A 26890-nucleotide genomic window follows, 5' to 3' on the forward strand; every position below is an offset into this window, starting at 1 on the left:
ATAGATTAAAGATTAAAGGCTGTTATATACCCGCATGCTAGCAATCAAAGGATGGCTGTTATACCCACATGCTAACCTGTCCTGAATGTGCACTGGAAGGAACATAAGACAAATGCAGACCTATATGGAGATCTTCCAAAACTAAACCTGATCAGGGAAAGAAGAATCCTATTTGCTGGCCATTGTTCCACCCGTATCAAATTGTACATTGGATACCCAAGCATGGGAGGCGGAAACCTGCATGGAAACTCCGCACTGACTTACATAGACATCCTAAACAAAAAGAAGGCACTGGACTGGATCCTGGAGGCAGCACTGGCGCAGCGCGCAGTAGACTTCAGGACAGCAATGGGGACAGAACTGTGGAAGCCATTACTGTTCGAGGACATCACTCGAATTAAGCAAGTAGGCCTGGCCTAAGTATAAGTACTATAATGCAAGCGTCCAAAAAAGAGACATTGAGTGATTTTTAATCATGCTATATTTTTCTCGCTATTGCATGAAAACATTTGCCGGGAATTCCCTAATTTTCATCTTTGATGCGGGTCTTTAGTCTTCGAGGTTCAGCCATGAGAAAGCAGGTTAACTGTAATATTGCTTTCCCAGTCAGAATGATAATTAGTTACTAAATTCAACCACCATGAAGACAAGACAACAACCGGAGGAGGGGGGGGGGGTTCTTCAAAACAATTTGTACGGGGATGTGCCACGCAGACTTTCGGATGCTGACTTTCTCAATACCTACTTTTTGCTGCTTTTGCTACCCATCAGTATAGCAATTTTCAACAAAAACACCCGAAATCACCCAAATTTGCCCTAATTGGGCGCTTTTAAGGGCACTTTTGCCAGACCCCGCCCAATTGGGCGCATTGGTCTTCACTGAAAACCCACCCATCGATACACCAAAATCGCTGAAAAGGTACCCCAAAACCGTGGCACATCCGTATACCTTCAACCTCTGACCTTCAACCAAGGAGAGACCCCCCGGACAAACACTGTTTTGTAAACCAATGGACTCTGTATTTGGTGGTGATTCCGTAAGAAGTTAGAACGCTCAAATATGCAGCGTTGGGCATTTGTTTGTATAAATGTTTATTAATTTTCTTGCCTTTTCATTGTAATTTACTAACATTATAACTAACTTAATTGAGGGGGGTTTAAAGAGGAAGCCCCGCCAGAGCAGTTCTTCTGTGGTGAACCAAACCTGACTGACTGGTTATGTAATATCAGTGACAAGGGTATCCTCTGAATTTGTCAGGTGCTAATTGATGTTTTAATGTTACTGCATCCATTAGCACATGTCAAATTCAGTTATCACAGATGAATTTGATAACCAGGCAGGTTTGGTTCACCCAAGAAAAACTGCTCTGATGAGGTTTCCTCATAACCAGGCCTGCTCATAACTCGAGTTGAGAAGGGCGCCATCTATCTGATAATTTATTTAAAGTTAACTAAAACACGAACAAGTAAACACACGATACAATGTTGTAAATTTTCAGTGCTTATATGCAATAATCTTTTGTTTTTATTTTTTTCTCGTATTTTTCTTCATAGTTTCAAGAATGTATATACATCTTTTTTCAGTCACATAACAAAACAACTTCAATTTTTAATGATAAACCTACATTATACATACATGATAAAAACATCTCTTTGCAAAAATCTGAATTTTATACACGAAAAACATCAATTGTTTGTCTTTTATAACATAATCAAACTGCACCATTTTAAAAATACAATATATATACGAAATATGATTTCGCATGCCTTGGTCTCCTATAAGGTAACCAAAAATAAATAAGGATTTCAAAGACTCAACGGTACGGTATCTTTGAGTGTGTGAATTTTTCGTTGTTAAAATATTTTAACAATATCCTTTTTAGTCAGTGGACAGACTGTAGCCCATGTGTATTGTCAATGTGCACCGCTTACCGATGAAGTATCACAGATCCAGACTATTATAGTCAGTTCAAAGCAAAAATTCCAGTATGCACGGTATAATTTCAATACACAATAGACATAGCAGCCCTCCACAGTAATGTCAACCTGGAGTTTTTGAATCATGTCAACCCCGCGTATTTTAAATCCTAACTTGTAAGTCCAAAATACCAAACATAGGTTGTTTATTTGTGTCAGTTTATTTACCTCTTTTTGTGGACACATAGAAAATTATAGGAGGTAGACATGTACATGTTTACAATAAATATAATGCTGACATAAATAACATGGGAGTGTTAAATGCCATCTAAAATTCAAATTTGAAAGAGTTGCGTGCTACGTAAACTATTCAGTGTTCAATAAGGTGTTTCTTACTTTGCTTTAGGATCGACAGCGCATACGTGACGTGCTATTTGTTTTAGGAAGGAATCCGATGACTAGAATTGCTTTTAATTAGCATGAAATAAAACAAATATGATACACTCTGTTGAAGATCTTGAGTTTTCGGCTTGATTTAGCGTGCTATATTGGGTCACAGCTCACTAATTCTGGCTGTATAGATGACAAGGGTGGTTAAGCAAAGTCAAGACCATGCAAGCAATTAAAAGATACTAAAACTAACAACAAAGAGGACATGCTTTTACCGAATTGCTGCGAGTATAAAGATAGGAAAATATTGAAGATAATTACAGCTAACAAGAAATTAATTCATTCAGGTAGCTTTTCAAGTTAAATTAACAAAAGCTATACTTCGTCAGTCACAATGTAAATCGCAATCATAGATTAAAGATGCACAGAGAGCACCCCAACAGGCAAAGTGCACTGATGCTGGACTTTACCAGTTCGTGTACATGTACCGTCTGTTTATTATTAGTCTATGCTCACATTTATCATTGATGATTCAAAATAGTAGGAAAAACTGTCAAGAAAGTGTGATTGATATCAACAAAAAGATATTTTCAAAGATCTACGACTTGGTCGTTGTAATAACATGTCTACATCTCCCGAGTAAGTTAGTATTTTGTGAAACAATATTCCCGATCCAGTCGGAAATGACCAACATCATACAAAAAATTGAACAACCATTTATAGTTTTGACGGCATAAATTTAATGCATCACTAAAACATGACATTAATATTTTATCATCTTTTAAGTTGTTATAAATTAAGTATTATATTGGATAATGTTCGTTGATGAATATACTGAGGTCTGAAGTTGCTTCGATGTAAACCGTTTGCTTCTGAGTTCAAATTGCATTCTGTTTAAAAATGTATTTTTGAAATAGATCTTCATAGAGCAAAGCGTTCTTGTATGCAGAGTGTTCGGGTATTCGCAGCCTTCGACATCAGCTCTCGATGTACGCATTCAACTGGCGGCTTCATCAATGAGTTGCACAGAGCTGAGATTTTTGCATCATCAGAGTTCAGCCTTGCTGTAAAACATCAAGCTACCTCACGGCAGTATCAGCATCAGCATCAGCAGGTTAGGAGGGGTAAACGTGAGAGACAGCTTCCCCTTATTTCAGCCCGTCTCATCTTGAGTATGGTGATGAAATGGTGGCGGGTATCACATCAACATCACGCTGTTTTGGACTGCTTTGTGGGGATGAAATTGGATGCCTATAAAGCACAGAAAAAGAATGAAAAAGAATGATTAAAATTATGCAACAAATTTCAATAATGTACAGCATTGTATGATGTTAATTTTATATCCGATTATGAAAGTGATGACTATTAATTAAATAATAACACATTCTTTGTAAATGAGCTTATAATATTATGATCTCATAGCAATTGTTATCATTATGAATTTATATCATACACACTATGTTTATCAATGTGGGCATTGCTCCCAGTGGCTATCAAAAATGGTGTCATTGTTATCCAAAAACTTATTATTAACAAAACAAACATGAGTCACTGTGAATTGCATTTGCCCGCGATATTGTTAACAAAATATGGCTAGTTATATAAGAAATATGATACAAAAATTGGTCATATGGCTGGGTGGCATGTCAGATCATTTGACGGGTCTTGTGTGTATTCAAAGCAAACTGGTATCAATAACTAAAGATACATCATGTTATGAGTCAATTTCATCACTGTTTACTTATGAGATGTAAAAGAGCATGAACTGTATGTGACTTCACAAATGCCTAGTACACAAAAGGTTCTGGGTTGTAAATCTTGGATGGTAATGGTCAATGATGTAGTGGTATAAGTTATAACCACGTTTTCGGGTTTTTAAATAAAATTTGTTAAAATATTATGGTTAACCTAAAATTCGCCAAGTCATAATGGAAAATATATTGATCAATGACCATCCAAAATTTGAACTCCAATCCTTGAATAACTCCAAAACAGTAACTCACCTTTTTGGTACGGGTTTAAAGGCTGTTCTTAACCTCTCTTCTGGTGACGATTGTGACTCGATTGAATGTGATTCTCTCCTTAATTCAGCTGCAATGACACAAAGAAATACAAGAAACATTTAGTAACAGAAGAAACATTTAGTAACAGAAGAAACATTTAGTAAGGCGTGTCTGCTTGAAACACAGAACAAGGTGAAAAATGAGCCAAAATGACAAGGTTACATGGATTTTGGAAAGCCATATAATTGATAAGATTTCCTTTATACCTGTGTTTGAGGAGGTCTTTGTTCTTGTGTAAGACATTTATCCATGTTTAATCGTGATCATAGTGATTGCACATGAGCTGAGATTCATTTTAAAGCGACAGGTATTTCTGGCAAGGCTATGTCCTAAGACATAAGATATTATCACTAGTAGCCAACGAAACAAATAATCTCGATGTTTGTGAAAGAAAATGAGTAAAACGCACAAACGCACTGACGATAAATTTTACATTTTGACATTTTACTCTTATTTGATTAAGAGTAGCAAGGTTTTTGCTTTAAAAATGTTTGCATACTTTTTTTGTATTTTGCACGGAAACATCTAAGCGGGAAAAATCAATTTAGCCTTCATGCTGCCTTCAAGGGTTACTTATACTGGGACACTCATTGACAGAGATCTTTGAACACAAATTTTAAGACCAAAAACAAGAGTTTTCTGTGTCATCCGCTTTCCCAACTTCCAAAGTCATTTCCTTTCTCAACCATTATCCGAATTACAAAAAAGAGGACAACTAACGTGGTCTTTCCTGTACCTGCAAAACCAGGCCACCCAGTTCTTCCCGCTTAGTTTGGAAAAGAATCTTTCAATTTATTAACACGATGCCTCGCGGCCAGTTAAATCGCCAACTATAAACCGGATAGGCCAACCCTCGACTCGGCACTTGAGCGTTAAATGCGGCGCTTAAGAGCGATCTTCAGATTTTTTTTTCCTTCGCCGCAGGCCAGTCGTTGTATGAGCAAACTAGGGATAGTGTGAATGAATATGGTTGATGGGATCATAATCACGATAATATATCAAGAATTATTTTGGTAAAACGGTGCAATATTCTGATGATCATTGATTCTGATGACAGCTTGGCTGATATGATAATGATTTCTCCCGCGAGAAAGGAGGATTTGTTTTCAACAGATGACTTCATCACCTGATGCGGCGTGCAAGCTATTCGCAAAATCTGCCTAACTTTGCCACATGAGCTGCATCACAGTTGCGACACTTCCTGTGTTTTTGTAACAAATGAAATATCTAATGATGTCGATCGATCTGTATTAATTAGCATTCAATCCGAGATAGAACTGTAATGATTCTTTTGAAATAAATTCAATGGGCAATTATAGTCGATTTTGCCAGAAATTCATGTTGCATACAAATTTGCCCCAATTTTAAACCGTGTCAGCATTGAAAAACACCCAGCATCATTTTTGTAATTTTAGTAATTTACTTTATTTCAAATGAAATAGAAACTTACCATCTTTATGTAAAGAAGATTCTGCAATACCATTGACAGCACTAGTAGGCACCCCTGATACAGCTGCTTCATGAGCGAAAAGCGGGTACCTCATCCCGTGCGGCATACCCATTGCTGTTGCCGTCATTGCAGTTGAGAAAAGAGGAGACTGTGCTACGCTCACTACTGTTGTGGGTGCTCCTATCGATTGCGGATGTGGATGTTGTAGTTGTGATGGATGCACCGCCATTCTAGGGATTGGAATACCATGATGAAATTGTCCATCTACCCATTGTCTAAGAGTTGACATAGGGGAATCATATGGCGCGTGACGGAAACTGACATGAGAAAGCCCGTTGCTCCTGATGGGTCCCGGTGACGGCCTCCTGTCCGGACTACTTGAAGTTGCTGTGTGCGCCAAAGACCAGATTTTTGGTTTTACTGTGGGTGTGGGATGTGTGGGACTTGATGGTGGGGACGTTGAACCAGTCCTTGTTAGGTGTGGGGCTGATGGGCTGCTGCTTCTTGAGCGGGGGTGGGCTGAGTGATGATGGGGTGAATGGTGTCCAAGAGAGTCTCTTTCAGCTCTTGCTCTGGCAGCTGCTGCGTGGCATATGGCCATTGCACGTTCATTGTCTGTTGGGCCATCAGCGACAATTAGGGGACTATCATCTTTATTGTCTTTATCATTGTTGTTTTCTTCTGATTTCGCATCCGCGTCGCCATCACAATCTGTGAGAGAAAAAAAAGAGCAAACAACAATTAATTTGGTGATCAACTACTTTTATATCGATAAAAATTAACAAATTCATTGAATTTCATGTCGAAGGCCATTATTTATGTCATATCACATACAAAGCAAATCAAACCATCAGCAGATAAAGATACTTATAAATATCAATATTTTTCATAGAAAATACCTAATGAATTGATTGGGTTATTGTTTAATTGATTGATTAATTGATTGAAACCAATTTTAATTAACCCAAATTAGTTTAATTAAGTCATCACATTACCCATGAGTAGCAACATAAGTCCATTGTCAATATCATAAACTAAAAAACATGATCCATATTAACTTTGCCTCGGTTGATTAGTTCCACATCAGCCCACATCAATAGCAGTGAACCAGGACCCATAAAACCCCAAATTAAAATATAAAAAACAGTATTTTGAATAGAAATTTCAAGTATTTAAGGTAGGTTAAACAATTCTACAAATTTGTTCTTTTGACCAATAAATTTGCTTTAGCTCTATTCATCATGGTTCATTTACACAGCAACACAAAGACTCATTTTTGTGTCGAATATTTTTACGCTATTTATTAGTATCATTGATCCGATTACATTTTTTTTCTTTGAATAAAAATCGGCCAGATCAAGGCGCCTTTATTCATTGCACTTTTAGTTGCCAAGTACACGTTCAATTACTTCAATACCCCATATCGTTAAAATCTGCTCTACAGCGTCCACACGTATATACACTTCAAAATTTGATCAACAAATGGGCACATCTAGTGTACCACGATCATTTATCACTACATGATCACTTTTGACTGTCATTATATTGCGATCATATTGAATTAAAATGAAATCAATTAAAACAACATATCATTTTTGGCCAAAGAAAGCCAGAGTTGTTTAAACTCTTAATAAGTTAATATAGGTTTACACAATTTGAGACCATTTCATGACTACAGACCATTTACACATTGGTATGCATGCTACACTTGAGATGATCGAGGCGACGCGTCAACCATTCACAAGATAATAATGAGACACATTTTCCATATTCAAGACTAACGATCAATCAAACGTCTTTCAAGTGCACAGTGATTAATTTCATATCGACTGCATGAAGAAAATATAAATCTCATCAAAAATATCGAGTGTTTAATTGATTTTCTTTGTTAGTTGTGCTAACAAAATTAGACGATCATTTGTAAGCCATTCTTGGTCATATTTAATGTTTAAACAAACATGCTGACCTTTTAAAGCAGTTTAATTCATACAATTTTGTACATCATATGATCAATTATAAAGTCTCGTTTTGATCAAGATGAGCTTACAGGAGTAGACATACAGACAGACTAATTTATGCAAAACGAACTCACCTAATCCATTAAGTGTCCTCTCCATCTCTGCTTCTGTAATGTTATCCACATTACTCTCTCCTTCTCTCCTCCTCTCTCCTCCTTCACCATCATCATCTTCATCTGATTCGTAATCTTCTTTCCTTCCATCACCACACCTGTTCCTTGGTGACCACGTCATCTTGTTCTCTTTCTTCAGTCTCCTCCTTGCGTTGGCGAACCATGTGGATACTTGGGTCAGAGTCATTTTGGTGATGATAGCCAACATGATCTTTTCGCCTTTGGTAGGGTATGGATTCTTGCGATGTTCGTACAACCAAGCTTTTAATGTGCTTGTTGTTTCGCGGGTGGCGTTTTTTCTACGTGCTCCATTCAAGTCCATTGCCCCATATCTACGAGAAAATAAACAAAATGTTGAAGTTGGTTAATTTTAGGTCCCAGTAACTAATTGGCCTATTATATATATCGTGCAAATTGCCGAATGTTTATTCAAGGCATTAACACATTTTCCATCGACACCTATAGGAGCCTAAATATTTAGGCACATAGTTCGGAGCTCAAAACCTGTTCTTGACTTCACTTTGATTAGATCATGGTTAGATTAATGCATAGAACAAGTGCAATTCCAGCGGACAGGGATATTAAACACATCCATTGACCACTGCTGAACTTTGAAACTTCCAAATAATAATTTGTGTTGCGAAACAAAACTTGGTATTACTCGATGTTTTCAATGGTATAATGGTTCATAAATCATAATCATAGCGGTCAAAGACCGACTAAAGAATAGGCCTATACTATACCAACAAGACTATGCAAGCATGGCAAAATCAAATTTATCAAATATTGTTCACTCATAAAGAAGAAAGCACAAAGATTTTTGACAAATATTCACAAAAGATCTAACTATAAAGTAAGCATGTTGTGGTGTTAAGAATTGCCAGTATACACGGCACGATATGCAATACAATATGTATACAGACTTCATGTAAAGATAAATTGAGTAAAGGGCACAGGTCCACGTCTGTTTTGGTTGAAGATTTGTATATACATACAAAACATTATTATTAGTATCAGAACTTGTCTATATACAATCATAAATTTACTCTGTACATATTTGCCATAATAACATGTCTTTTTACAACAGATACAACAGAATCTAGTCTTCGGAAAGAGTACGGTAATAAATTAGTTCTCTTATCGAAGCTCCTTGTCATATTTGGGCTAAAAATACTCGTTAAATTATACTAGAGAAGCAGACGTTTCAACTTAAAGTCGATTTTTAGACATTTGAAAATAGTATATTGATGATGATTTAAAGTTAATGAAAAGCATATGACTTAATAATCTGTTAGATGTAGCTGAAATTGACGAGAAACTTTATTACATTATGTCTTTTGAAAGTTTTAAAATAATAACCAAAATGTTTGTCTTACCTGTCGCCATAGTACTGGTATGTGTCATATGGATAACATGCAGTTGGTTGTGGGAGTGCGCTCCATCCTTCTGCCCCAGCTTTTAAGTCATAAGCTGAATTCTATACGAAAGATACAAATAAATATATGAGTTAGTAAGGTACTGAACTGGAGGAAAGAGCCTTTATGGCAATAACTGCAGAGGAAATTGTTGGGAAATGAGGAAAGGCGTGCTGCAAACGAATTATTTCCAACGAGGGGATGATGCATGTATATGGCCATAAATAGTATCAAGAAGGATATTATTATACAGTTATGCATGAGTTGTAGGATAGTGTTTTTGTGTTTATAAATATATAGGTCTATCTAAACATAACATGCCATAACAATTATTCATTAACACACCTATGAGAGATGTCAAGTTTGATTTCACTTGTAGAGGTTAATGACTGTAAAATGCTGTGGCTTTTCATAGCATTCCGACCTTTTCAATATTTTGATTTGTATATTGCTTTTATCCAACAAGGCATTACATGCCATTGAGAGCAGACCCAGTGTCTAGGTTGAGTATGCCTGGAAAATGTTCTTGATTTTCCAGACCTGTGCCCACTCTATGAGCCGTATAAAATAACAGAAAAGGTGATTTATAAACAAGTGGATTGACAAGTCGGTCGATATATTTTGTGAATTATACAAAACACTATTGACTAGATTAGGCAAATGTGTTCTTTATGTAGCCTTAACAAATCGTGAGTTATTTTTATAAGATTAAGCGATTTCAAATTCAACATCTTAATTCTTAATTCAAATTTCTCAACAATTAAAGTACACATTCTTACTCTAAACATATTAATATTATTACCGTACATCAAACAACTTAATTACTTTAATGCAATTGAACCATTTATTTTTATCTGTGCAATCACAAACACATTATTCCACAGTAAACCGTATAATGCATGTGAAATTAAATTTGCATTACGCGAGTCATCGTACAAGCAACAGACGGCTGAACAAAATTGAGAGACTGACTGCACGGTTCATATAAATTGCCATTAGAAATTCCCATCAGGCCATTAAACCTCCGACTGAATTTCATGATAAAAATTGTAAAATGGTTCTGGATTAACACCTTATATGGCACAGTATTATAGCTTACCAGTGGTGAGTAGAATGCTGATGGATCTGCAGCGAAATGTAGGTATCCAGATTCTGTAGCGTACGGGGAGGCGTAGAGCGCTGGTAGCCCGCCGACTCGGGCGTGTAATAAGGCCGTCGTTCTGCTGTCGAGAGGGGGACAGCATACGGTGGATCCGGGGGTGGCGGGATCGGAACCGGCTGCAGGTCGGGTGCTATCACAGCATGACGTGGACGGAGTAGCAGCCGACATTAGAAGCTGGAAATAAAATACATAAAATAATTTTATTAGAACATGTGTTACAATTTTTAGGAGTTACAAGTTAGATTTGCAAGAACGATCTTCAATGATGTTTTTACATTTGCTCCATGATCAGAAGTTTTTAACTTTTTTCAAAGTTGCACAACATTAAAATTTGACTGTAAAATTAACTGACTGTGTTCTGCACGAGTAAAAGAGTATTGCACATACAAATTCATTAAAAAATAACACGAAACAAACAAAAATTCAGAAATTAGTGCTGCAAATCTTACCTGAGAAGATGCCGGGTATGGATATCCAATTAGTGGAAAAGTCGTCATTTTTCTGCTGCTGTTAGTTGAAAACTGACGAACACAGAAGAATGACTCAAATGAGGTGCCTCCAACAAATGTTCATATATATAATCCAAGAAAGAGTATTAAAATCCCATAAGGAATAGCCGGTGTTGATGGTAGAATATAAAAGTCCAATTCAAAATGATGAAGGTGAAACACGCAAGAGCTTTGACGCGACTTCACCGGATTGTGTCTGAAGACGAAATGATAAAGTTCCAAGTTGGTGATACCAATTTATAGCAGCAAGTGGTATAATTGCAGGTTAATATTCACCACCTCGCTTTGTGTCTCTTTTCTAAAGTACTAGTAGTTCACTATCTGAGAAACAAGTTCGTAGCTCATGTAGCGATGTAGTGATATCACTGTCACCGATAGTCAAGCTACTGTCGTGCGTACTGGTTTTATGAGCATTTGGGGTCGTGTTCCAACAGTAGTATTGCATGTGTTAGTATAGTCAACTGAAGCACTTGGTACAACCACCGCAACAAGACGCGTCACGCTTGTACTATGTATACACGAAGTTCACCACTGCAATTCGCTGCTATGCTTGCTCGGTTTGTAGGTGACACTCAAGTCCGCAAGTGGTACTAGCCAATCAGAAGGCGTGAAATTTTCAGGCATATTTTGGCGTTGACGCTAATGATAGGGTACTTGACAGGTTTTAATGATTGACGGTGTTAAAAAGCCAGATAAGTTTATATTATTACACTTTGCTCAGTAGAAAGATGGTGGAACCATAATATTAAATACCACGCCCTAAGAAGCGTAGCAAAAGAACATATTTTTTAAAACGCTTTAAAAATAGTAATGGTTTGGATGAAGAATATTTTATACGATTTATTGTATTAATTTTTTGTACATCGGTAAAATATTCTCGCGCGTTCATAAATCTTCAGTCCATGAAGAAAAATACATTTGTACCATTTTTATTTAGTTATAGATTAATAATTAATTTTATTTTTTAAAGAATTTGTATAAAAATCATTTCATCAGAATCAATATTTGGAAATATGCAGAACTTTGAAGCTGTTCTCTTTATTACAACAGGACAGGCCCACGTTGCAAAAACCAACTTCTAACAAAAAAATCACTTTTCCCTACCGCAGTTCCAATAAAAATAATGACAAAATTGGTCAAATATTTGTAATAGTTATGCATAAACTATTATTCTTATTTTGTATAATGGACACACACCTACATCAAAACTATGGCAGAGAAATTCGGTAACAATAGGTATTGCTACTCAGCCCATAGCAATTTGTTCGAGTAAGTTTCGACTCGGACCATCGGGTGTAATGACCTGACGAATTTTCAACTAGTTATTCTTAAACTTTCCATAGAATTTAATATGTCCATTATTATATTTCGTGGTTGTCAAAACTGCCTTCGCAGCATGAAAATATTTAGAGCAACAATTTTGAAGGTATGCTCAGGTGTGGTGTTGAACATCTTCAGTGTGTCGTATTTTTGCCAACTGTTTTTTTTTCTCGATACTAAATTTATTATATTATGCTACATGTAGGCATGATAAACATGATAAAGCCTAATTTTAGGTTTTAGTTTATCATATCTTTATGTGTACTGTCATGAATATTAATAGACAAAATAGAGGAAAATGTATTGCACTACATATAGGCCTATGGCATCAATGCAATTGTACTGTATGTTTCAAGTGAAGAAGTGAAATTTAGAACAATTTTCTTTTCCTTAGACCATTGAATTTCGGAGCATAACAGGGACATAAGTTCATATTAAATTTCTTCAGTTACCATCCTCCGCGTATGAAAGATTCAGCACGAGATTTAGCCATCGTTGATCGGTAATAATTACCGCGCTGCTTGCCCGTGTGAGATTCTCAGAACACATCGCTGCACTATAGCTGTTCTAGGAACAGAAAATATCAGCTTTGGCTTCGATCAGTAAAACTGGTCTCTGTTAGGTAGTCATGGCGCCCTCATTGATGGCTAGGAGTCTATGAATTCTGAATGGCAATGTGTTTTATTTGCCTAACTTTATGATGTCATATGGCTAAATGGTACATGTATAGCCTATTTGATAAATCCTGATATGGTAGCATTAAAATTTTGGAAATATGCACAACGATTTGGAATGATGAACAAACAGACAGGAAAAATGAACAACAACACTGAATTAAATTAGAAATCTATGCTTAATGGAATATCAAGTGCTACTTGTTTTAAAAGACTAGTGCTACTTGTTTTTTTACCTTGTAAAAGGGATGTTTTTATGCTCCCGAAACGTCGGTTGTTTTGTCGTTTTAACCCTAAATTTTGGATGTTGTTGTACATTATTAAACAGTTTTTAACACTTATTTTCCTTGGTTATTAAGATCTATTCAAAGTTTCCCTGCTGGTCAGGTGGTACTGTTTTAGTTTGCTTTTTTGCTCTAGTAGAATATCGCAGGAAAGTACCTTTGAAATTGTTACTTTATTTTAGTTTATTACATTGTTTTATGACTGTGTGTTAATTTCTTTTGTAAAATTAATTGATTCATGTGTGTTTTATTTGGCATCTAAATATATGTATATAAATAATTTTATTATTTTGAATATTGATAGAAACTCAATTGGCTTGTTTCCTTTTTTTTATGATTTGATATGTTTTCGTGAGTTGTTATTTTTATTCATTGCGAATGTAATTTTTGTTATGGGAAAATGTATAGTTCTCCCACTAGTATTATGATTTTTTCGGAGGGGGGCAGGTGGATCACTAACTTGAACTAGCTAAACAGAAGTTAATGTGCCAACCAAGGGCCTATTTTTTAAATTCGAATATAAACATAATAAGTGCATATATAAAAGTCTGTATCGAATAACAAGAACTGCATTTGAAAGAACATACAAGATTGGTGTTACTGCATGTTACTTGGAATTATTGAGAAGTAAGCAATTATGTGTGTGTCCACGTTAAAGTTTAGAGCCTGAAACATGTGAAACGACATTACTTTGATGCCACGAATCAGTCATATCTTCACATTTCTTTTCTATCTCTCTGAGTCATATCAACTCCGCAATCTTTAAGAATTCCTTTTCATTCACAAGCAATAAAGATTTATTTATCGTTATCAATTCTAGTAGAAAACAAAAGATGAATATTCATTTATTTATGTTCGCGACAAAGCGCGAGCGACCCCACGCACCGTCATTTCTAAAAACACAACAATTCACTTTTGTTAAACACGACACTTATGATTTAATATCAAGTAGTAAAATCGACTATTTAACAGTGTAAAACATACCCTGAAAAACACCCGCAAAGTGCATCGTAAAGTTTGTTACAAAAGAATAAGAAAATAGTTTTTCTTGGCGGCCTTTTTCATGTGGATGATTAATTTATTCAAATAGGCACGTTATTGCATAAGCCTCTTCGCGCTTTGGCACTTTTGTTGCTAAAAGTTAAAATTTAAATTGAAATAACCATAATATAATTGGAATTTAAATAAATATGCATTCAATTAAGTACTAACAGACTTGGTATTTTTAGTGGTTCTGAAGAGAGCTCAGTTTGCGATATAGCCTTCGTGCATGTTCTCTAAAATATACGAATTGGTGTACATTGGTGTAGGGCCTGTAAAACACTTAAATTTATGGATTATTGTGTTCCCTTCAATACAATTTATTTTATTGGTGTTAAATTGCGAATTAATCTCTTCTTTTGGAAATATTTAAAAGGTGCCGACAAAATTTGTCGCTCATCTTTGTAGATATGTATGCTAAATGGTTGATTTTTTATATTACTCATTGGAATTTTGGACACCCATGTATCAATTCATTTTGATGTTAAGAAAGACACCAATATTATTTATCAGAACCGATTTTATGTAACCGCTGTAAAATGTTGCATGTAAATGATGAGAATTAACGTAACATGACTAATCAACAGATGATTTGTCGATGAAAATGTATCACAGAATTACGTCTTAGGCCGAATACTATAGTATATGCATACGCGGAAACGAAATATACATGTATACTTTTAATTAATAATAAATGTCTATTTTCAAAACACGATAACTCATATACTTTGCAGGCAAAAGTTGCAAAAATTTTCAAACGAACTGTATACTTTTGAATAAATATAGTATATGCCTATTTTCAAAAACGGTACTCATTTTGCTATACTTTGCATGCGAAGTTCCATATAATATAGGTAGTCTATAGGCTTAGATCTAGGGTTGGGATTGGGGCTTGGGGTTGAGATAAGCGTTAGGTTACGTCACTTCAGGCGTGATATATACAATTCCAGGCTCAACCATTAACAGTGAAATCCAAACTGACACCTCAGCCCTCCCCCAGTCAACCCCAGCCTACTTGAAGTTTTATATATAATACAACTAGCCACCACTATCGATTCTCCAGATTCACATGTACGTCTTTTCTGATCCTTAAACCACTTGGAGCCCCAACAAATCATTAGATAACAAAATCTAGCATTTATTGGAACCAAAACAGGTCGACCCGATAACGACTGCATATCGAACTGTTGATAGAAAACAAGCCAGAATAAAATACCGATATATCGATTTCTCGCTATAGACCTATTTTCAAATACATGGATTGATTCTCAAATTGAATACATCTACCCATGTAATACACGGTATTTAGTGCGGATTGCATGAATGTAAGGTGCCTTTTCTTTGCTTCCAATTGTTCGATGCCCTACGCGGGAAACAGATTTCCGGCATTTTTAGGCCCATGCCCTTCTTAATTGTATAATTTGATAATAATATTAAGAGTCTAATGACATTGATATTTTGTAAATTCCTATAATTGAACAATAAAACAGGTGCATTCGTTAGAGTGAAAATGACAAAGAATGAAACAAAAGATACGCTGCAGAGAAATATTATAAAAACAAATTCAGTTATAGGTATTCCGCAAGTTTTATTTTGTTTTTTATTTTATTAAAGTATACATTTGAATGGACCTTTGTTGTCGATATTTTGTCATTGTCATAGTTGTTGCCCCATTTCATATTCGTATAGGGGCCTATCCATGTATGTGCTGAACAGACCTAATTCACATTCGTGTGTAGAGCACACTGCATCTATATCGCGCCACAGTCATGTCAGTGCTATCTACTGAAGATAACACCGTGCGGGACGTGTTTTAGTCACAAGTGCGGTGATACACGTACCTGATTGACTGTGATTCCGTTTGAACTATTTTAATTATTAGATATGCTAATACTATTAGTATAAATAGTTTGAATAATAAACTATGTTTTAAGTCTACTAGAGGTGTTCACTGAATTAATAGGGTATAATAACAAAAACTGATATGTGATGTCAAACATTGGCAAATATATAATTTTTGAGTATTTACGAGAACGTATACGATATAGTAAGCATGTTATAAAGCGCTCCTGTTATACTCGTCAAATATTTTCGAGGATCACGAGGTTAGTAGCCTACTGAGTAGCCTACTGGTGATTCTTGTGAAGTCTCAACATATCTGAACTGTTTATACCTTAAAATCGACAAAAGGGAAGAAAACAAGAACGGAGTGCAATATACGAAGCTTCTATCAATTAGGTGTTGTTGGGAGTGTCCATGCGGCCAGAGTCCTACAACATTTACTAAATGTCAAATTACTTTTGTACATGTACATGTGTATCCTTATCGCTTTCGGTCCTGCTAAAGCCATTACCCATTAATACAAACAACAATATTTACGATATTTTATAATTTTGGATTTAAGAAGAACCAAAAGGTCGTTCAAATAATTATTTATTATTACTATTATTCAAAACGTCTTCCTACTCGGGTCAGTTGACCTAACAAAAAGGATCAATTCCTCTACATCACCAAGTTATTGTTTGTAGCCAACACCAATTGTGATATTCTGAATTAATTTATATAAGCATTTTATCCATGTTTACTGATAAAGTCTACTAAAAAGATTAACGGATTAAAAATATTATTATCTATATTCACAGCTCAAAAATAAGGATTATCGATCCTCATTATTTATCAATATGTGATGGGATTTCGGATTCGTGTAATCCCTTTATTTCGTCATATGTAATCCGTATTGAGTAATATTGGGGAAACAATACTGAAAACATAAACTTTTATGTCAATCTTTCTTATCTTACAAAATGAATTACACATTTTTAAGATCATTCAATTTGTATCTTTAGTTGACAGATTTTTTATCGTGATTATGAATTAAAGTTGACTAAAATCTGTATTTTATGAGATTTTTACGATTATGTTTAAATTTCAGTTGTGAATATTATGTTGGCTATAAATAGGCTTTTAAGCTGAAAAGATTCTATTTTGAGATTATGTCAAATTGGACAATAGATAAGTCAGTGTATTAAAGATATCGTTTAATTTTTGTGTTTTTTCCTTCAGACATACATACATGTACATGTAAACCCTTTCTTAATTTCTTTTATCATGTCAAGCATGTAGTGCATGTAAAAGAGACATGTTACAACAGACAGGAGAACTTTGCAAATAAACAAACACCCAAAACAAACAAACACACAAACAAATAAACAAACCAAAATCATATTTAGACTGGCGCCCACGTAGTTATACAGACAGTTTAATTTCGAAGTTAAAACCTAATTCTTAGAATTTGTGTGAGCAGGGTGAGCAGGTATCAGTCCTGATCATACGGACAGACACCCCGACAGACCTGAGGACAAAATGCAAGTCTCCTGGACACGACAAGCGATACAACTGCTATCGTTACCACTAAGCAGGTATATTAGCAGGTACCCAAGCAGTAATGCGACATATTTGCGAAACGTAGGTCATCCGGGCAATGGTAAAACTACGCTATTTTATCTCTCCCATGCCCTCTCTTTTCCCGCCCTATATCTCTCTCACTAACGCCTAAATCGGTACATTTTGAATACATGTTAAGGCTAGGTTTAATATTAATATTGGGATTAGGTTAGGGTTTAATATATATTTTTACACTATGTTTAGTAAAAGGGAAACAGGGCAACAAAATGAGTGAACAGAACTCAATGTTGATTAAATTATATCATGGAAATCAGAGAACTTATTTCCATGATTATATACTCCATTATGTTCCAGTTGGCTCATTGTGTTACTCTTTTTCCCTTTTACTCAACTTTGAGTAAGTTTTACTGGTTTTTTATTTAGAGTGTATGGTAAGGGCTATGGCAGACTCAGTGTTGGGATTAGGGTTAGGAGTACAAAAAACTGAGAAAAGTCCATGTCAACAAAAATGTCTCACTATAAATTTATGAAACTTTAATGGGTTTACTTTTCCCAAACCTAAAAATATGAATCAATGATTAATTCGATATAAACATCTCTTAAAAATCGTTTCGGAATTTTGCCAATGTAGAGAGGTCATTATTTGATGTCATGTGAATTAAACCCTTCAACATATCATCAGATATAATATCGAATTAAAAGAAATGAACAAAAGAAAATACATAATCTTTTGTGTGAGATTTCAATATCGGATTGTGTATCTATTTGTTACGATTTGATCGACTCTATTTATTCCAATTTATAGGACAAGATGTCGAAATGTTTTGCAAGAATGAAAACAATTCCTGAAACATGTCAAAAAGGAGTTTGAGCAAGGTCTAAAGGCTTAATGATCTGTTTTTTGAAAACATCTATGAACAGGAATTGTGTACCTACATGATCAACGGATGAGAATATGGATATATATCAGCTTTTAAATCGATTAATTTGTAATCAGATCGATTTATTTGTAATAAGGATAAAACGAATAAAAGAATATCGGAGTGATAGAAAAGGACAACAACTCGTCGCGTTGTTAATGCCATGTTAACATCATGTCTAGCAACGAAATAATGGACATAATTTAGACAGACTTTGGTGTTTTCAGTTTTTCCGTCAAATTGATTCCAAAATTGTTTCAACAAGGCAAGATGATAATGATTGAGTACTATTAATGTTCCCTGTTCCCATAAAAGGTTAATTAATTCGAGATCAGACACTGTAATGTTACGGTTACTGTTTTAACGCCGTATGGAAGTGTACTACAACTTGTTTTACTAAAATCGGAACTGACTTCGAGGTCTTTTTCTCGGCTGAAATGTTCCGTATTATAAAAAATGCAAAGCACACCCAAAAAGATAATCCAACCAAGCTCTTGTAACATATGTTACCCAGCATTGCTATATTCGTGTATTTTGATATTTTTTGTGTCAAAAAACACTAAAATCTGTAGAATTAAGTCGTATTTTGATATCCCTGTACAGATATGCACATCTGTACTTCGAAGTTGTTTGACTAAGAAAATCTAAGCCCCATTTGTTGTGTGCAGGAATCTTATATAAGCAAATATCGTCTCAGCCGGAAGAAAGGCTCTTATATCAGATGAAAGGATTTCTGTCTTGATATTTGGTATTATTTCTGTTGATTTAGTGTGTTAATCTCACATTTTAATACCATATAGCGGTACCTTACACTGCAATATGACCAGAGATAACGGGTCACATGGGGACTTTAAGTGCCGTTTGTTTTGCGCACAAATGCGGCGACCGATTTCATTCGCGTCATCGGCCTTACAAGAACTAAATACATACATCTGCATGCTTTTTATGACATTTTAGACGGTATATTGCCAGGTTTTTGTTATAGAGATAACTTTTGAAGTTGATGGTATTATAACACATCGTTTCTCTAGTGAATATAAGATAGTATAGTTTTCCTTAAAAGCTTGTACAAGGCTGACTCGTATTCTTCTTTACTCTACCCATGTCAATGACATCTCACAACATGCCATCCGAGCGCTTCCCGCTTCTTCTTATCTTAGTTGAACTCGTCGTTGAGACGCATGTCTTTCGCGATACGGTCTGTACCGTGCGCTTCCCAGCGGACTTACAGCACTGGCAAATAATGATTATCAGTCGCTGGGATCTTTTGTACGCATTCGCTACTTTGAGACAGCCTGAGTCTCAGTGCGGCCCGTCATCATTATCAAGCTATAAGCTTTACTCTCTTGACTTACATGTTAGTTTGATGGAGTCAAGACAGTGTTGATGAGGTTGTAGGTTTTCTTGTTCGGGTATTGTCTTGATGCTATCTTGACGACAGGTAGAGTGATGAAACCCATGTATGCTACATTAGCTATCATAAGCTTCCGGTACCCTTTCACTGCTGACTTCGAATGTCTAACAGACAAGATTTTTTATCGACCAAACTTTAAAAAAATAACAATTATTTTACTTTTATAATTTTTGTGCGGCAATTAGGCCAAAAAAAAAAAGTTGTTTGCTTGCCCTCAACCGACCGACCCTAATTTTGGAAATCAGAAAAAGTTGTTTTTTCTATTTACTGTACAAAAGAATACCGACCCTAATTTTGGAAATTCCTGAAAAAGTTTTTTTTTCTTTTCAAATTTTTGCATTCTGAAGATGTAAAAAAAATGTATTTTAGAGTTTTTGTTCAACATTTTAATTGTTTTGTAATGTTCGTTGATTAATTTTGACACCAAAATTGTCTGATTTTTCATATTTTGAGCCTTAATTAATTACAAACAGTAGAGTTGGTTAGTAATTTAAAAAAAAAAAAAAAAAAAAAAAAAAAAAAAATCCCGACCGACCGACCCAATTGTTAAAATTCAATTGAGGGCAAGCAAACAATTTTTTTTTCTTGGCCTTAATGAAGTGTTGTTCACATGGGTAGGACTTATAATATACAAAACAGTACAAAATCTGCATTATTTATCACTTTCAATGGTTCTTAATAGTTTTATAACCATTCGAGTTCATCAGCGACTAACTTGTGAAAAATCTGTACATTAACTAAATGTTACCCGCTTGTAGCGCGCAAACGCAAACTTATTCGACATATTTTAATATTACTAGCACAAATAATATGAAACTCAGTTCAGCTTGAGTTTAGAAACAAGTATACACCATCGAATTGTAAGCTTATTCCATATTTTTAAAAGTTGAGAAGAAAACATTCGTCTCGGATTAAAAGCGAAGTTCTAACTTTAAACAAGTTGCTACAAGTTTGCCGTAATATAGCTCATATTTCATTTAAAAAGCTACCTGCACCTACAATGCTGTCTATATTAGGACATTTTTTACTAAATTTCAAGATTCAAATCTAGTTAGAATGTTTTCAAACTGAACAGGGGTCAATGGCCATCCGATCATTTCATTAAGGGCTACTACTGACTAACATACACTGCCTTTGCGCACAGTCTTCTCCGCGCCTTAGGGGAAGCGTCACAGCGACTGAATTGTTTCTCTTTCACCTGATTGTCCATTTGTTAAACTTCTGTTCAAAATTACCCTCGTTAGAGGCAACTTAATCCATACTATCCATATACGCCATGTTATACCGTGCACCCACCCCACGGCCGCCAGGACAACGTCCCGCCTATAACCCCCTTTGGTCATGATTCGCCCCTCCTTTAACACAAACTTTGCCCCTGCAGGTCCTGAGGTTACTTATGGGCGGCCGTGAGGGCCAAAAGGGTCTCAAAACTACACAAGGGTCTCAAAAGTACAATAAGGTCTCAAAAACACACAAAGGTCTCAGAAATAAACATACAGTAATGTCTCAATAGCACAATAGGTCTCAAAACAGAGAAAGGTCTCAGAAACAAACACACAACAATGTCTCAATAGTATAATAAGGTCTCAGAAACAGGGAAAGGTCTCAAATACAGAGAGGTCTCAAAAACAGAGAAAGGTCTCAAATACAGAGAAAGGTCTCAAAAACAGAGAAAGGTCTCAAAAACAGAGAAAGGTCTCAAAAACAGAGAAAGGTCTCAAATACAGAGAAAGGTATCAAAAACAGAGAAAGGTCTCAAAAACAGAGAAAGGTCTCAAAAACAGAGAAAGGTCTCAAACACAGAGAAAGGTCTCAAAAAAAGAGAAAGGTCTCAACTGAAACAGAAAAAGGTCTCAAAAACACGTTATGGTCTCAAAAACACGTTATGGTCTCAAAAACACGTTATGGTCTCAAAAACACGTTATGGTCTCAAAAACACGTTATGGTCTCAAAACACGTTATGGTCTCAAAAACACGTTATGGTCTCAAAAACACGTTATGGTCTCAAAACACGTTATGGTCTCAAAAACACGTTATGGTCTCAAAAACACATTATGGTCTCAAAAACACGTTATGGTCTCAAAAACACGTTATGGTCTCAAAACACATTATGGTCTCAAAAACACGTTATGGTCTCAAAAACACGTTATGGTCTCAAAACACATTATGGTCTCAAAAACACATGGTCTCAAAAACACGTTATGGTCTCAAAAACATGGTCTCAAAACACGTTATGGTCTCAAAAACACGTTATGGTCTCAAAAACACGTTATGGTCTCAAAAACACGTAATGGTCTCAAAAACACGTTATGGTCTCAAAAATACGTCAAGGTCTCAAACCAGGTATTACAACCGACCGTTATATGTGCAGTACCACATGCAGTACTATACTGCACACATCAGAAGGCGAAACTACACATTCCGTCACGCACTTCCACATGAGGAACTACATATCCCAACTTGCATTTCCGCATGCGGTGATGCAGGTCGGGATGTGCAGTTCCGCATGGGGAACTGCAATATTTTTGGTGTATTTCCGCATGGGGAATTTCGGTATAGGCCTATGGATGGGTCATTTTGTTTTCAAAATTTTCTGAATTTCTTTTGGAAAATAGACCAACTTTGCATCACTGCAGCCAAAATGTTTCTCATATTGCTTGCGGTTGTAAGTTGTAAAAACTAAGACAATTTGTGTTAGGCAATTTGTGTTAGATTTGGCCAAAACTTGTGTCCAAATTTCTTACAAAATTACAAGTTGGACTTAAAAAGTCTTATCATATAATGCGATTGAAAAGAAATTTTGCATATTTGAACACGTTCCTAACGTTTTCTTACACCTTTTAGGGTGTAATATAGAAACGTTGCTCAAAATATATGTGCCAAAAATTGCTTGCTCCCCCTCCCCACCCTTTCGACCTGCCAAAATTACTTGACCCGCCCTTTCGACCTGCCAAAAATGCCCCCCTTTGACATGCCAACAAATCTTTGCGTCCCCCCCCCCTATAATTCACCATCCCGGCCCCGGGGATACAATTTATTGCACCACCCCTAACAAGTTCAGGCGCCTATAGGTGTAAATTATGAATTGAATAGAAATTTAGTATGAAATGGGTCTATTGAGAAGATTTATCAATTTTGTCCAGGTATTTGGAACATGGGATCACTCAGGGTCCACCCCATATCCATGTTGGTATATCACTGTGGAGGATGAATCTTATTCAAAAATTGAGTTTTATTGGAATTCAGCAGCAGGCATTGCATTCACTAATTTGGACACTTTCAAAACAACTTGCACCTCCCCTCATCAAAACAAAACTTCACTGAAACCCTCAGTTTTTGGCAAAAATCAATGCCTGTTTTACACCACAGAAAAAAAAGTCTTCTTTGTGCAAGGGGTAAATGTGAAAGATAAAAAGCATCACAAAGATAATATTTTGAGGCAATTTATGAATTGTTTTCAGCTCAAAAACATTGACATATTTTGCTTAAAATTGTTTTCCTTATAAATTTGGGTTTTTTCTTGTTTCACCCCTTGCCATTAAAAAAAGCTCAACAATTAACTTGTCTAATATTGATCAGCCCTTACACCAGTCACCATGAAAACAAACACATAGATACATGTTAAATTGTATTCTTATTTATAGTCACTTTATTTTCTAAACACACACAAGTATTCCAACATGTGGTCAGTATACATGTATGATTCAAATAAAAATACACAAAGTTGTAAAACCTAAAGCATGTGTTACATTTTTAGAATTATTAATAAATTTGTTGTTTAAAATTATCAAATTTTACTAGCAGTGCCTGTATTATTTTGAATATGCATAATTAACATTAAAAGTTGGGTTGTTTGTCTGTCACTTTTTAATTGATTTAAGGAATGTCAACAAGGAATTACAAGAATCATAACAAAGCAGTCATGAAAGTGGGAACTCAGGCCTGTACATGGGGGAGTGGGGAGGGGTGCGACCACACCTTCACCCCCAAATTTGTATATACAAGTATACACAAAGTACCAAAATATCACATTTTTGTGAGCATAGCAAGCAAAAAATCAGGTTTTTAACGCTTTTTGGTCAAAAAAGGTGAAAATTCCACTTTTCACAATATCACCCCCCTGAAAAAAAGAGCACTTTCTCAAAATCAGCACCTCCAAAAAAATCCTGCGTACTACGGGCCTGAGGGAACTGTGACAAGCCCTCTAAACTAAAGAGCATTACTTCTTGTCATTTATATAAAGCACTTATGTTTTAGAGCTAATAATTCTGTTTATACTGAATTTATTCCTAAAAATCACGGAATTCACCTTTAATGCCAAATTTGAGTACTTTCTATGAAAGTACGTAAAAGATTCTGAATCAGCACCCCAAAATTGACTAAGAACACTTCTCAAACCTTGTATAGCTCTCTGTGTAGACCCCAGTCCGAAACCCCGTCAGTCCGACACCAGCGCCTTATCCGCTCGGCTATCAAGGCTTGATGGTGTCATGATGAAAATTTTAAAATATAATCGCAACTTCATTACTTCAACATACCACGTGACAAGCAAATACAGAAAACGTACCATATTTTGGAATTTTATTTGTTTAAAAACATTAATGTGTGTTAATAGCGCTAAATTGTTGATAACTGCGTGTTTTATATACAGAAATAGGAATGAGGCTATACACGCACAATAGTATAATCGATTTTGATTCACACGTGCGCTACGAACTCGTCGTATACTAAAAGCATAGATTATCAATGTGGCGTGGCCTACCATTTTGCTTGTAGCTTCTTTTATACACGTCGATGTTTTCATCAATTACACAATTAATCCACATTAGACCCATAATTTTATTTCAGGAAATAAAAGATTAGATTACCATAAAAACGAAACAGTTATCATTGGTTGGGTCTAATGTAATTTATACATGGAATTTTCAACGTTTTTCTATCGCCATTCTCGCTCAATTAAAAAAATATTTTGGCGTATATAAAATTGAAATAAAATTTTCTGCCTCATAAACGACATCAAATGTGCCACAATTGGGTATCACGAATCGTTATATATGATGTGCAGTTAATATTCATATTTTCTTTTATACAGAGGATGCTTCAGTTTTGACAGGAAAAATATTTTCTTGAAAACCCTCTCACTCGGTTATTTTAAAAGGTAACCACGCTTCCCTAGAATGTGCAATAATTACAATTAAAATTTTTCTTATTCTAACAGCAAGCGTTTCTAAAATGCAGTATGGCGAAATGTGGTGTAGATATTAACAAACCATCTAACCCAATAAGTATGATAGGGCCTATATTGTGACGAGTTTAGTAACTTAATTTAGCATGTGATCCTAGCATCCTTTTTATGACATTTTTCAGTAGATATCCACGAAAAAGCTTATTCACAAAATTTCAATCCGATTTTGCGTTTGTGAGTTATGCATGATTATGTGTATTATTCCATAGGCCATTGTAATTTCGATCTGGTATACCGGTACCAGAACAAAATTCAAATTTTTCATGTCACGATATTTTTGCTAAATGAATTAATCTGCAAGAAATATTTAGTACATAAACATTATGTAGCCAAAAGTTCCCAAATGGTATAAAAATCTCAACTTTCTTTTTGAAAAAGTTTTTGGATGAGGCTGTGGATCACGAAATGCCCTTTTAACTGCATGTCAAAGCACGTAGCCATTTGACTTAAACTTCTGATTAATACATCCAATTCGGAAATGTACCAACAATTGCATTTCCCCATGCGGAAATACACCAAACATATTGCAGTTCCCCATACGGAAATACACCAAAAATATTGCAGTTCCCCATGCGGGACTGCAAGCGGATCAGTACTGTATGCGGTACTGCATATATACGGTCGGTTGTAATACCTGATTTGAGACCTAGACGTGTTTTTGAGACCAAGATGGGGTTTTGAGACCAAGACGTACTTTTGAGACCCTTTTGGCACTCACGGCGCGGCCGCCGGGGTCAAAAGGGTCAACGCCGAGGAATACTATGGGCGGCCGTGTGTGTCAAAAAGGGTGTAAAAACACGTTCATGTCTCAAAAACACGTCTAGATCTCAAATCAGGTATTACAAAGTCAACCGACCGTTATGTGCAGTATATGTCTCTGAGGTATATGTCTCTGAGACCTTTCTCTATTTTTGAGACCTTTCTCTGTTTTTAAGACCTTTCTCTGTTTTTGAGACCTTTTTCTGTTTGTGAGACCTTTCACTGTTTTTGAGACCTTTTTTGTTTTAGAGACCTTTCTCTGTTTTTGAGACCTTTCTCTGTTTTTGAGACCTTTCCCTGTTTTTGAGACCTTTCTCTGTTTTTGAGACCTTCCTCTGATTTTGAAACCTTGACGTATTTTTGAGACCATAACGTGTTTTTGAGACCATAACGTGTTTTTGAGACCATAATGTGTTTTTGAGACCATAACATGTTTTTGAGACCATAACGTGTTTTGAGACCATAACGTGTTTTGAGACCATAACGTGTTTTTGAGACCATAATGTGTTTTTGAGACCATAATGTGTTTTGAGACCATAACGTGTTTTTGAGACCATAACGTGTTTTTGAGACCATAACGTGTTTTTGAGACCATAACGTGTTTTTGAGACCATAATGTGTTTTTGAGACCATAACGTGTTTTTGAGACCATAATGTGTTTTGAGACCATAACGTGTTTTTGAGACCATAACGTGTTTTTGAGACCATAATGTGTTTTGAGACCATAACGTGTTTTTGAGACCATAACGTGTTTTTGAGACCATAATGTGTTTTTGAGACCATAATGTGTT

The 26890-nt window shown here is 35.6% G+C and overlaps 1 protein-coding gene across 2 annotated transcripts; it reads right to left on the reverse strand.

Moving 5' to 3' along the window:
* Positions 1-1485: 1485 nt before the first annotated feature.
* Positions 1486-11523, reverse strand: LOC140135765 (uncharacterized). Of its 2 annotated transcripts, XM_072157381.1 has the most exons (7): positions 10978-11521; positions 10466-10702; positions 9328-9428; positions 7913-8283; positions 5821-6531; positions 4311-4398; positions 1486-3558 (listed from the first exon to the last, which is right to left on the reverse strand). In XM_072157381.1, exons 1-7 carry the CDS (start codon positions 11023-11025, stop codon positions 3471-3473), a joined length of 1644 nt encoding a protein of 547 aa, XP_072013482.1. In that variant the 5' UTR covers positions 11026-11521; the 3' UTR covers positions 1486-3470. The 2 variants fall into 2 exon arrangements, with proteins under 2 accessions (XP_072013482.1, XP_072013483.1); XM_072157382.1 differs by lacking the exon at positions 1486-3558 and having other exon boundaries at positions 4307-4398; positions 10978-11523.
* Between the last annotated feature and the right edge of the window lie 15367 nt (positions 11524-26890).

Source organism: Amphiura filiformis, chromosome 16, assembly GCF_039555335.1.
Source record: "Amphiura filiformis chromosome 16, Afil_fr2py, whole genome shotgun sequence".
Classification (NCBI taxonomy): domain Eukaryota; kingdom Metazoa; phylum Echinodermata; class Ophiuroidea; order Amphilepidida; family Amphiuridae; genus Amphiura; species Amphiura filiformis.

What these genes read in the sequence shown, in the direction of transcription:
- LOC140135765 (XM_072157381.1), bottom strand. Translation starts at nt 11,025, where the DNA reads ATGACGACTTTTCCACTAATTGGATATCCATACCCGGCATCTTCTCAG. An exon ending in CATACCCGGCATCTTCTCAG is followed by an intron (nt 10,703 to 10,977) that starts GTAAGATTTGCA and finishes TTTTATTTCCAG; the next exon opens with CTTCTAATGTCGGCTGCTAC. An exon ending in TACCAGTACTATGGCGACAG is followed by an intron (nt 8,284 to 9,327) that starts GTAAGACAAACA and finishes ATTTTCTCGTAG; the next exon opens with ATATGGGGCAATGGACTTGA.